Source organism: Sceloporus undulatus, chromosome 1 (assembly GCF_019175285.1).
Source record: "Sceloporus undulatus isolate JIND9_A2432 ecotype Alabama chromosome 1, SceUnd_v1.1, whole genome shotgun sequence".
Classification (NCBI taxonomy): Eukaryota; Metazoa; Chordata; class Lepidosauria; order Squamata; family Phrynosomatidae; genus Sceloporus; species Sceloporus undulatus.
Window position 1 is genome coordinate 256,303,009 of NC_056522.1, and position 13,808 is coordinate 256,316,816.

The window sequence follows — 13,808 nt, forward strand, 5'->3', positions numbered from 1 at the left end:
CTGAAAAATTAACAGTTACATTGCAAAAAGGGTGGAGTTATCCCTGATTAAGTTATGTCCATACTGCAATATACCAAAGTTACTGGATGAAAGAGAGCCAGCATGGTGTGGTGGTTTGTGCATTGAACTCTGACTTTGGAGAAGAGGGCTCAAATCCCCACTCAGCCATGAAACCCACTGGGTGATCCTGGACATGTCACACTTTCTCAGCTTCAAAGGATGGCAATAGCAAAACCCCTCTGAAGAAACTTGCCAAGAAACCCCTGTGATAGGTTCACCTTAGGGTTTCCATAAGTCAAAAATGACCTGAAGGTACACAACAACAACAACAACAACTAGATGATGTAACATATGTAACCAACTATGTATAACTAGTAATCTTCAAGGCCTCCCAATAGGACAGTACCTTATGCTTCTTTCAAAGTACTCCCTACCTTCATAAATACATTGTTTTCAAAGATGCATGGTTAAACAGTCCTGCTATGTCAGGCCTGGTAGATAGAGACCTTCCTCAGAGATTGGGTAGAGAAGGCTGTAACTTTTACTGGTGATATCAGCAAAATAACAAAGCAAGGTGGAAGTCAGGCTGGTGAGGGAAAAGGAAATTAACTCACCTACCCTAGACAATGTCCAAGCTACTGTCTTTGTTTTTTCAAAACCTTAAATAGCCTAGTGTTAGGCTTGGCTAATAAAAGCTCTCTTGAAACACAGCTGGCTTGAGTTATCTCTCAATTAGCCTTAGGCATCAGGGTCCCAACAGCTGCTGAAAAAACCAGCAGGGAAGGCCCCAGCTCAGAGCAAAAGCCCCAGACCCAACAAACTCTAGTTCACCTCCTGGTTGCATGACGTTCTGGCCACCTCGTCCCTAATAAAATATTGCCTGACTGGAATTTGGTTTCTTATTGGCCAAGGGACAGAGCCAATGTGGTCTCATGGTTTGAGTGCTGCATTTGAACTCAGATGCATCTGAGGAAGTAGACTTTAGTCTATGAAAGCTCATGCTGCCAATTTCTTTCAGTTAGTCTCAAAGATGCTACACAATCTCTCTATAACTTATTCTACAGATGAACACAGCTATATCTTTGAATTCTACACACTTGTACTCTGGCAGACTAGGCTTCAAATCCCCACTTAGCCCTAGGAACCCACTGAGTGACCTTGGGCAAGTCACAATATTTCAGCCTCAGAAGGTGGCAGTGGCAAACCTCCTCTGAATCAATCTTGCCAAGGATAAGCATACCTTCCAACAAAACAGAGAAAAGGGGAAAACTGATAAGCTTGTCTCTTCAGCTATCCCCCTTTTTATTACAGATAAAACTGAGACACATGCAGCCACACAACATCAGAGTGTTATTAATGCAATTAATAATGAGCATGCAAGCTAAGAGAGGCAGTGAGTTTGCTTTTGCCTGAGTCAACTGGTTAAGGGCAAGATTTCCTCTCCCCAGTCCTCGAATGAGCTAACTGAGTGTAAATTAGTTTTGCACTTTGAACAGAGCTTGCAGCAGTTGAAGTAAGCCAGAGACAAAGTGGGAGGAGGAAAGAGAAACTGGGACATTTTAAAAGCAGCTAAAAAGTGGGATGGGAGAAGATTAATCAGTACTATCTCTGCCAAAGTGGGGCAATTGGAGTAGGATATAGGAATAAAATCACCATAAGGAAGAGTTGACTTGAAGGCACATAACAACAAATGGACCACAGTAGTGTCCTTTGCTTTTTAGTATTTATTATGTTTTTTTTAAATAAGTTAAAGTGTTGCAGTTTTAAATATGGCTGCAAGCCGCCTCAGTCAAACATTGTGGTGAAACAAACATAATTTCATATGGTTAACAGTGGTTGCAGAATCAAGACTAGAGCTGCCAGCAGAGGACAGCAAAGGACACAGAATTAAACCAGTTGCTTCTTCTGGTCACAGCTAACACTTTCCATTCCTTTCTATTAATAAACTTTTTGTTTCTTTTTTCATACACATAGCAGGATTCCCTGGCCACAGTTTAGAAACAACTAGTTACCCATAACAAAATGACCTAAATGATATCTCAATAATTAATTACATTATATTGTAATAATAACAAGAAATAACTTTATTCTTTTTGTGATCATTTTCATAGCTGTAGCTGTGCTCTTGCAGCAAAAGAGGTGGAAGGAAGGAGGAAAGCAGGGGGAAGAAATGTGGCAACATCTTTTAAGACTATTTTATAATTTTTTCATGAGCTTCCCTGGATAAAAATCCAGTTTTTTATATGCAGTACTGAGGAGTATACTACATCCGAAGAAGTGGGTTTATATCCATGAAAGCCCATACAAATAAAATAAAAATGTATGGTGACTCCAAGAATTTCATAGGGTTTTCTTGGCAGGGAATACTTAGAAGCAGTTTTGCCAGTTCCTTCATGTGAAATATAGCCTACAGCGCCTGATATTTGTTTGCAGTCTCCTAAGCAAGTACTAACCAGGGCTGACCCTGATTAGCTTCCAAAATCAGACACTGCTTTTAGGGTAGAGGCAAATACATGGTCCCATCTGAAAATGTGCAGTCCAAACATTTTTATTCCATGTGGCTTTTTAAAAAGTGGTAAGATTTTGTGGCCGGCATCCGTAGGGTATTTGTGTGTGTGTGTGGGGGGGGGGGGGGTTTGGACAATGTGGCCATGTTATGGAAGAGTTTAATCCTGATATTTCGCCAACATCTGTGGCTAGCATCTTCAGAGAATGCTGGCATAGAAGAGAGTGGGGTATATATACTGTATGACCCTTGGTTGAGAGGAGATGATTTTCATGTTAATCTCTGTTGATCTGCTGATAAGATTTTATTTTTCTCTATTTGGATTTAAAGAGATCCACTCCCAGCTAATTTTCTGAATTGAATGTAGTGTTTAAAATTGTTTTAAGGTTTAGTTTCATGTAACACATTAGGGGCTCTTCATGTACCAAAATGCAGTTTATAAGAACTTTAACTAAATGAAAATAAACCACACTGCAAACTCTGAGATGGGACCAGCTCCCTTGTTTTTCTTGTGAGGGAATCTCAATGTAGGAGTCATGCCCTCCTACTTGATGCTAGCCTGGTGCAGCAACAGACATATAGCTGTATCCCACATGCCAATTGGCATCTTAACCCACATTCGTTACTCCCTGATGCAGCTTTGTATGGCTGCATGGTGATGCTATCAGCAGATCCAGCTGTACTGTCAACCAAAGCTAAGCCGGCACTTGAGGTAGTAGCTTCCAGAAACAGTGCCATTTTCTTGTTTCCAAACTCTCTGTGAGTTCTGCTTGAGCTCTATGAGCTAATCACATATGTGGGATATTGACTGCCTGCTGTTACATTGGGACAGCGGTGTAGTGTTGCCAGGATCAAAACTAAGGCACTTTGTGAATAGGATCAAGATAGCTTCCTGCCTTTTTAGATCATCCTTCATCACTCTGGCCCTGGAGGGATGGTCATAAGGAGCATTTGCAATGTCCCTGGGGTATTTAAGCAGTGTGCCTGTGCCTACATTTAACCCATGTTTATTTAAAATAAACATAAATAATACAAAATCAATATAAGCAACCAGTGACCTCCTTCCAAAGTAAATTCAACCCAGGTTGATGCTCTACCACCTTGAGAAATGAAGCTATATTTAGTTTCTGACTTTTTATTATCAAATACTTCCAGGATTAGTCAACAAGTGACACAAAATATGAACATATCCACTCAAGTTGTCTTAAAATGCCCATAACAGAAAGTAGAAAACATTCCCTCATACACCAAAAAGTAACAGCACTTTTAGTAATTTCATCAGTAATTTAATGTGAACTGTTTTTAATTGCTTTTAATCTTCTTAAATGCAGGTTTAACTCATAGTAATACAGACATTACCTCAATCAACAAAGCTTCTGGTAAAGAAGCTCCTTTTTGCAAAGTCTTTTTCTGAGAGCCCAGCCCCCTCCTTTTCTTACTTTCTAGCTAGCTAGGCTGTTGATGTTTGTTGAAGGAGGGCTGAAGAAAGACAGACTTTCAGTATTGGGTTGAAACAGTGTGTAATTGTAAAGACTGTAAGCTATCTTGAGTCCCATTTTGGGACAAAGGTGGAGCGATGATAATGATGATCATGATCATCAACATCATCATGCTCTTGGTACAAAAAGAATAACTAAGATGGTTACAAGTAAATATGGTACTTGTACCTAGTTAATTCAAAAGTCTAGTCCCAGCTATGCTCAACCTGTGTATTTTAAATAGACACCCAATATTAGAAAACCAAAATAAGCTCATGTGATTGCCTTCAAAATAAAATTAAACCCAAGTAAGTATCATGTTGTCTTTGGCAAAGTGACTTTTTATTATCAATTACTTTAAGCCTTCTCCACACCAGTCGCACCCAAAAGCACACACAAGAAACATCACTCTTTCCTACTTCATGGCTGCAGCAGGCCACATCACTGACACTTCAGGAGGCAATTATTTTTCTCCTTTCTGTCCCCTAAGAGTCTTGGCATGATTAACAAAAAGGATCTTCTGAAATGTGAATTGAGACAGACAAACCAAAGGGTTGCCCTGCCACCCCTCAGTTCCCAGGTAGAAGGAGAAGCAGTGAGTTTTGCCACTCATCATTCTTCCTCACTACTCTGATTTTCCTTTTTCCTGAAGAAAGGAAAAGCAACAGCAGCCCAGCACAAAGACCACCCAGGTAAGCCATTAGTGTGGATCAAGATTCTACACTCCTCTCCTCTCACCTGTTCCATAAACTTTTATTTCTGTAGTCACTGGGCAGGATCAAAAAACAAAATCAGTGGTCACAAAACCAATGAACATAGGCTAGTATCCTTATGGTTCAAAGTACAACACTGGTAGAGGTAGCTCTTGGAAATGTTAATGTGGAAACATCCAAATATAACTATTCTGTGCATGTCTACTTAGAAGTAATTCCTCTTGTTTTCAGCAGGGCTAACTCTCTGATCAATATATATAGGATTGCAGCCTATAATTACCTTTTGTTTAACTTACATTTGCAATGAGAATGTAAAAGCTATTGTTGGCTAGAATGTGCATTAGCTTTTAAAATTGCTTCCTTTCACATTCAGTTATGAGTGCATATGTACAGACATGCTATTAAGAGAAAACTGCACTTTAAAAAAGACATTTAAGTGTTAATAAATATATAAAGTGTGACAATATACCTTGTGAACAAAATTGTGGGGAAAAGAATTTCAGACTAATAAACATGTACTTTCATGCAACATACACACACGCATATATATGACAACATGTGTGAAATGCTCACTATAATAAGGTAATGAGAAGTGGCACATGGTTCTCATGAGAGAGATCACAAATTCAATATCTTATCTGGTATCTCTGAAAGACACCCCCACCCCACCCCACCCCAGACAACCATTTCTACTCCTTGTAAACAGGACTAGGATATAATAATAATAATAATAATAATAATAATAATAATAATAATAATAATAATAACAACCCTGCTCTTCAGCCAAGGCTATCAGATGAACTAATAATCTGACCTGTGTGTGTTAGGGACCCATTTGAGAGGGAAATTTTCATCTGCATTGGGCTAAAGAGGTCACTATACTATGAGAACTAGCAGTGGTGTTGACCAGGGTTCCTGACGCTGCTAACTTTGCAATGCAGGGTAGTTAATTCTTTGTATATTTTTGAGAGGGGGCAAAAAGGGATGATTAGACATTTGAAACTGATTTAGCAAAAACTGCTTTAAAAGAATTGGGTATGAAATTCCCTCTTGATATATTGGTTAGGATCCAGTTATTTGACATTAGGAATTGGTTAACAATGTGACAATATTATGATGGGCAAATTGTGAAGAGAGAAATCATAGCTTCTGCTAAGCAGTTTGTTAAACTCACAGCTCAAAAAAAAAAAAGGGGGGGGGGGAGAAAAGAAGAAGAAGAAGGAAACTTTCAATGACAGGCTAAGGGATAAGCAAGAACTTGCTTTGTCTTTTATTTTATTTTTTAAAAAAGCTCTCATCATTTATTATTGGAATAACTACAACGATGACGGTGATGATGATGATGTAATTGGATGAACAGAGAGCAGGTCTGGACTACTCTCATCTGTTGCTTAACAGTAGATCAGCATAAATACAGCATTTATAGTGATACCGGAGTTTATGAGACAAGGGGAATTGGAAGTATAATCCGATGGCAATCTGAACGCAATCATGGGGTTTAATGTTATTGTGTGATAACCCACTACACACAAATTCAGGCAATGAGAAGTCAGCCCAAACTCAATCATGTGGTTTCATGTTATTGCGTGAAAGACTGCCACATGCAAATTCGGGCAATGGCATGCTATTTTTGGGCAATGGGGAGCCAGTTTGCATGTAATGCGTATTCATGTAATTGTACAAAACTAGCGACTTTAAGTGAATGCATTCTGGCCCCAATTTCTTTTCATTTGAATTTAAGAGAAATTCCTCCTGTTTGATAAACTCCACCGTGTTGTTATATAATTCCTATTTTGATTCAAGTCAATTGTGCTTTGCCAAGTTGACCCTGGTGTAAACAACCCTCTCCTTCCCTCCCTCTCTCAGTGCTGTGATAACTTTCTCTATCATAAATTCATGCAAAATCACTGGCACAGCCAGCCAGTGAAAACTATGGTTTAAATATATATTTTTAAGTGTTTTAGCTGTTTATAATCATGTTTTTATTAATGTAGATGTTTAATTCTTTTTCACTTTAGTTGTATCTTTTTAAAAAATATTGTAAACTACCTTGGATCCCATTTTGGGAGAAAGACTGTTTATAAATACTATAAATAAATAAATAAATAAATAAATAACCACATTTGCCAGAACTCACACAATGCTCTCACATAGTTTGTATTATGAAGCCCTTTGCTAGTGTTCTTCTTTCTGTTGTTTCAAATTTGGACAAATGATAATAATACTAATAATTAAGATTCAAATATGTATAGCAGGATGCCTATAAAATATAACTCAGTGCAGGAGTTTTGCAATTGTAGCTCTGAGCATTAAACAGTTAAACATATTTAGCAGTTCTCAGGCTTTTGTGGGGCTGTTAGGAAGATGTGGGTGCAATGCCTATTGTTGTTCAACTACACATATATAGTTAGGTGTGCTCACTGTTACACAAGTTTTCAAGCTAGGCCTTTAATACCTCATATATGCAATTTTATGGTGTGGGGGTCCAGTGCAGTTGTTGTCACCCCCTGCTAACCATCCTCCACAACTTCATCTGCCTGCTAATAAGGAAGAGTGTGATGGAGTAGCAGAAAAACACACACACACGCACTCCACAGGCATATCTCAGTTAAAGCCTCAGATAAAGGAGCTCCTTTTTACAAAATTGTTTTCACCCAACCCCCCTTTTTGCACCTCTAACCCTCCCATCAGCCTCATTCCCTATCTAGATGGAAGGCTTTTATTTTAAAAGCTATATCAACTTTGGGAAGATAGTGAAAGAGGACTAGCAAAATACAGGCTTTGATACTGGGTAGTGACAGTGTGTCTCCAATAGTTTACTTTGTAAACCACTTAGTACATTGGTAAGTGGTATAGAAGTGTAGTGGCTATTGCTAACAGAACTTGAGCTGTGAAAGAATGAGATTTTACTGTATCCAATCTTACTGTGGCTGTGGGTTCCTGTCTACAACAGACATGGTAAACAGTAGCTACCTCCAGAATCCCTTACTGAACATGCATGAACAAGAAGAGAGAAAAAGGGGAAGCATATGAATGCATGTGGCTTACTTATTGATTTGCACAATCAGTCACTAGCTCTTCTGTACAGAATTTTTTTTTTAAATGTTATTTTCATATTATATATTATGTATATAAAAACAAACACAGAAAACAAATAGAGATGCAGTAGCTAGCCAGGAAAGCTAACATCATCATCATCATCATCATCATCATCATCATCATCATCATCATCATCATCATCATCATCATCATCATCATCATCATTTTTATTTTATATATATATAGTGCAGTAAATTTTACATGGCGCTTTACAAAGTCATTAAAACAATATAAAACCAACCGATGGCGTACAAACTATAAGTTATAAGATACAAAATCTAGCAATTTATCCCATTAAAAACACAACTAATAAAACTATAAAACTACAAACAATTAATAACATCTCAGTGGAACTAGTCTTCCATTGCCTTACAGCTTTCCTGGGAATCCAAACTGGCAACCTTTTCTATGCAACTTTTCTCTTTAGGAAGAGGGGAAAGGAAGATCTGATGTGTTTGGATGGATCAGATACAGTCCTAGAAATGGTCTTTTCCTCTTAACAAGTGCAGAAAAAGGAAATTTCAAGTGGCTTGTTCACATCAGAATGTAGGATCCTGTCACTACCATTCAGTATTTCAGTAATTTCAATACAGTGCTCAGACTTATAAAGAACACTGTAATGATTTAATACTAATGTTATTCTACCACTGTTAAAATGTTGTTCTAAAAGGACAGCATCCTTATCCTCTTCTGATACATGTTAATAACACTTGAATATTTTTCACGATGAGGTCCAGCATGAGAAGTATCCAACCAATTTTCCTTGGATTGTGTTCATACAGACATTTGTTGCATTAAAACCTGGGGCACATAATATAAATATAGTACTGTTTGTTTGTTTTACCTAGGGGATATTCTCACTCTGCAGCAAAATTATGACCACAGGGCAAAATCTATTAAGTGTTTTCAGGGTGCAGAATGCTGAAATTGCACATGGATAGCCTTGGTACCACTTGCAGCAGCCCAATGCTTGCAGGGAGGGAGATTTCAAATTGTTTGATCAGGGAATATTCCCAAATGAATATTGGGCCTAAGCTTTAAGGCAGAGCTGGGAAAGCTTTCCACAAGCTACAGGAAAAGAGATTCCACCTCAACATTAGAAGGAACTTCCTGACATTAAGGGCTGTTTGACAGTGGAACACACTCACTGGAGGTTTTGGTGGAGTCTCCTTCTTCGGAGGTCTTTAAACAGAGGCTTGATGGCCATCTGTCGGGGATGCTTTGATTGTAAGTTCTTGCATGGCAGAGGGTTGGACTGGACAGCCCTTATGGTCTCTTCCAACTCTATGATTCTGTAAGTATCTTGATTACAAAGCAAACATCTCTTAAATTCTGGTGTAAAATAACATTTACCTTCCTTTTCCTTACAGTTTTTATATACCACCCCCATGAAGTCCACAAACCAAACGGAGTTCTATTTCCGTCCCTTTTCAACCCTGCCGGGAATACAACTTGTGATTTTCCTGCTCTTTTTCTCCCTCTATGTGCTCAGCCTCTGTGGAAATGGTGCTGTACTGCTTGTCGTCTATGTTGACCGCTCCCTCCACAACCCCATGTATTTTTTCTTGGGCAACCTAGCAGTGTTGGAGATCTGTTACTCTTCTGCCATTGCACCAGTAGCCTTGGCCAACCTTCTGTCCAGGAAAGCTGCCACCATCTCCTTAAGTGGGTGTGGAACCCAGATGTTTTTCTTCATCCTCCTGGGAGGGGCAGACTGTGTCCTGTTGGCTGTCATGGCATACGATCGATACTTGGCAATTTGCTATCCACTGCACTACTTGCTCATCATGAGCCAAACAGTGTGTACAGGCCTTGTTGCTGCATCCTGGCTGCTAGGATTCTTCCTGTCTTTACAGCTGACCATTCTCATCTTCTGCCTCCCTTTCTGTGGCACCAATGAAATCAATCACTTTTTTTGTGACATTCCAGCTATTCTGAGGTTGGCTTGTGGTGACACCTATGCCCATCAGGCTGCTATCTTCATCGGTGGTGTTACTGTCCTGACCATACCCTTCTTTCTCATCTGTATCTCATATGCCTTTATTGTGGTAGCTATGTTGCAAATCCACTCAGATGAAGGCCGGCAACGAGCCTTCTCCACTTGCTCTTCCCACTTTATGGTTGTCCTCTTACAATACGGCTGTTGCAGTTTCATATACCTACGTCCCAGCTCCAGCTACTTACCAGAGGAAGGGCGGGCAGTATCTGTAGTCTACACTTTTTTTACTCCCTTATTGAACCCTCTGATTTACAGCATGAGAAACAAAGAACTGAAGGAAGCACTGTGCAAAACCTTGAGAAGAAGAGTGCTTTCCTGGAAAAAATGATTGAGAAATGGCAACCCTATATTAAAGTCATGTCTTGGAAGTAATAACAATGATTTGGAGAGGAAATAGCCAGCTTGTGACTCACAGCTCTCATGACAATATATGCAGTTTGTGGTTCCCCCAACAGATTTGAAAGTCTAGGGTTGCAGTGCTTTGAGCACCAACTGAAAACTCTGGGAACTGTTTTGTGTGTGGAGAGCTTTTAAAGGAAAGAGGTAGGCAACTGCACAGGAGTCATTATAATCCATAAGATTATAACAGATCTATTTGTGTGGCATTCAGTTTGGTCTTCCACTTCAGTGTGAAGCCTTGATCTCTCTATAGGGACCAAAGAATTAAATGCTTCTTCAGGTTTTCTTGGTTCTTACTAGATCCTAGTGTGGGGTGAGAGAAGAGAACCCAGAGTTTAAATCCAGATGGCACTAATTAAATGTAATTTTTCATTTTTAATTGTTTACATAGGTTATCACTATGTATTGAATGTATTTCAGATTACTTTTTGGAGTTTGTATTCTATTAAAAGACTTAGAGTGCAATCCTTAACTACTGTATTTTTTCAGTGATGTAGACTTGAGTTGATTGACACAAGCCACTTCAGTGACTTGACCTGGCAATAAATGATTCACTGGCTCGACTCGACACTTGTATATTTTTAGTGACTGACTTGCTAACATTATTCACTTCAAACAGCAGGCAAGAGCCACCCTCAAAGTGCAGGGTGTGTTTCTTGGAAGGGAACAGAAAATGTGTTTGGCAATGGGCTTGAGATGGAAGGATTCTTCTGAAGCTTTTGAAAAGCTTTAGAAGTCTCCTCCGCTGTGCTATAGGGACAGGCTGCCAAGCCTCCACCTCAAGCACCTTGACTAACAGGCTTTCTGTTCCTCTCCGAGAAACGCACTCACCTCCTTTCTTTCTGTTGGCTTCCAGACTTGAGACTTGACATGAGACTTGCCTTAAAAGTATCTTGCAAGGACCTGAGGCTTAACTTGAAACTTGAAGTTAGAGCCTTGAGACTCGACTTGGAGTAAAAGACTGGAATGCATTACTGTTTGTTTTTTTAAATAAATGTTACCTTTCTCCCTGGCCACAAGATTTACAATGCTGCCTAATTCCAGCACAGGTGATGAATACATAGAGCACATGCACTATGTTCAGTAATTGTGCTTCAAACTGGAAGGAGGTCTTGACCAGAGTGCCCCAGGGTTCTATCTTTCTGCCACTACTCTTCAATTTATCAATTACTTAGATGACAGGGTAGAGGGAATCCTTATCAAGTTTGAAGATGACACCAAACTGGGAGGGGTGGCTAAAACATTGGAAGACAAGAACAGAGTCTTCTTCCTTGGAGGTCTTTAAAAAGAGGCTGCTTGGGGATGCATCTGTTGGGGATGCTTTGATTGTGAGTTCCTGCATGGCAGGAGGTTGGACTGGATTGCCCTTGTGGTCTCTTCCAACTCTAGGATTTTATGATTCTATGAATTCAAAAGGACCTTGAGAAACTAGAAAATTGGGCAGAAATTAATACAATGAAATTCAATAGAGACACAAAAAACAAATGCACAGATATAGAATGGACATGGTTCGGCATTACTACATGCAAAAAATGACCTTGGAATTATTATTGATCATAAGTTGAGAATGAGCAAGTAGTGTGATGCTGAAACAAAGAAGGTGAGTCCTATTTTAGCCTGCATTAGTAGAAGCATAGTTTCCAAGTCAAAGGAAGTAATAGTCCTCTTGTATTCTGTGCTGGTCAATCCTCATCTGGAGTGTTGTGTTCAGTTCTGGATGCCTTATTTTAAGAAGGATATACACAAACTGGAGTGAGTTGCGAAAAAAGCAGCAAGGGTGATAGAAGGTATGGAGAACAAAATATATAAGGAAAGCTTGAAGGAACTGGCCATGTTCAACTCAGTGAACTGAGAGTGACATAATTAAATGCCTCAAGAGTTGTGTGAGAGCAGAGTGCAGGTTTGTTCTCTGTAGCCACAGAGGGTTGGCCCAAGTCCAATGGTTTAAGTTACAGTAGTGTTGATTTTTAACATTAGAACTGTCATAAGAGTAATTCAGCATGAAACAAATTGCCCAGGGAGGCAGTGGGGTCTTCTTCTTTAGACATCTTCAAAAAGAGGTTGGATATACCACTGCTTGGGATGGCCTAACTGGAGATCCTGCACTGAGCAGAAGGTTGGACTTGATAGCCCACAAAGCTAGTTCCAGCTCTGATTCAATTATTCTACCTACCACCTGACCACATAACAAAACAAGCATTGATGTAGGATATGTTTGGAAGTCCCTGGTAGGATTAACCTAGTGTGAGTTCATAGCATTTGTTAGCACACCCCACATTATTTTGGGGTGCAAGTATTTCGTTACATTTTATTATAACAGTAGTTACAGAAAGGCCAAAAAGCATGAACCTTGAAAGGTCATGATAACCTTTAAATGAACTTCTCATGAGTGGTCACATAGGACCTGAGGGCATGTGAACTTAATGACTGCGAGTACTGCTGCTTCCCAACCCCCTGCCTTGTGCATTTCCTCTTGAAAGTCAAAGACAAACAAATTTATCATCTTTTTTGTGGGTTTTTCGGGCTATGTGGCCATGTTCTATATAGATATAGAATGTATATAGAACATGGCCACATATCCTGAAAGACCCACAAAAAACTATGGATGCTGGCCATGAAAGCCTTCAACTTCAAATTTATCATCCTAAAGCAGTAAGCCAATCTCTCTGCTAGCCCCCATTAATTCCTAACATCTCATCCTGTCCCAAACTCCCAAATTGCTTTTGTAACTCTGAAGTTAAAGCCATCAACCAGCTGGGAATACCTTTGTTTCTGGGGTCTCTGAAGATGCCAGCCACAGCTGCTAGCAAAATATCAGTAATAAGCTTTTCTAGAACACGGCCTCATAGCCCTAAAAACCCACAAAAAACTATTTCTGGGGTTCCTCAAAAATCAACTCTAAGTGCCTTAAGATAAGTTCAGCCCATAAATATGAACTCCCACTTTGGTCTAGTTTAGAATCGCACAGAATCCTGTCTGATTCAGACTTTACTCCTCAGTACTTCTAGCTGCATCATCAAACAGAGTACTGAGTCCTATTCAGTTCTCAGCTTTTCCTCTAATTGGAGCCTGGCTTCTGCCACTGCTCCTTGTGAGTAAAATATCTATCTTATAATTAGCCCAAAGGCAACAAAACCAAATGTCACAAGGAAATGATGCAACCACAACATGGGGTTACTGTACAGCTCCTCCCAAAACCATTCTCTATTTGTCCAACTGCAAACCTGATCACGGATATGTCCTGCCACATGTTTTGAACCAACAATGTACTGAGACAGCTTCATGATTGTCAGGGTAGCCATGATATCTTGGGCTAGTCCCCTCAGAATAGTTTCAGTGTGAATGTTGAATCCTTCAAGACCACTGTCCTGGGGTTCTCCAGCACCACCTCTGAGACTACCTCAACCAATTCAGGTGAGGAGACTGAAGGACAGCAGAGTGGGTGGTACCCCAACAGCATTTCTGTGCTGTATCTTTGGCCCAACACCAAGTACAAACCTTCAAAACTGGTGTTAGGGCAGAAGATGAAGTGGAATCCCTATGGATGACAGATGGTAATTATTTTAATTATGTATCGACCTGTGTCTGTGAACATCTAGAAGGCAATGCCATAA

At 39.7% G+C, this 13,808-nt stretch overlaps 1 protein-coding gene across 1 annotated transcript; it reads left to right on the forward strand.

Annotated features, from left to right (window-relative positions):
- The first annotated feature begins 9,184 nt into the window (after window positions 1–9,184).
- On the forward strand, window positions 9,185–10,123 carry LOC121926270 (olfactory receptor 10V1). The gene has a single exon (XM_042459112.1). It carries the CDS (start codon window positions 9,185–9,187, stop codon window positions 10,121–10,123), a length of 939 nt encoding a protein of 312 aa, XP_042315046.1.
- Window positions 10,124–13,808: the final 3,685 nt, after the last annotated feature.

What these genes read in the sequence shown, in the direction of transcription:
- LOC121926270 (XM_042459112.1), top strand. Translation starts at nt 9,185, where the DNA reads ATGAAGTCCACAAACCAAACGGAGTTCTATTTCCGTCCCTTTTCAACC.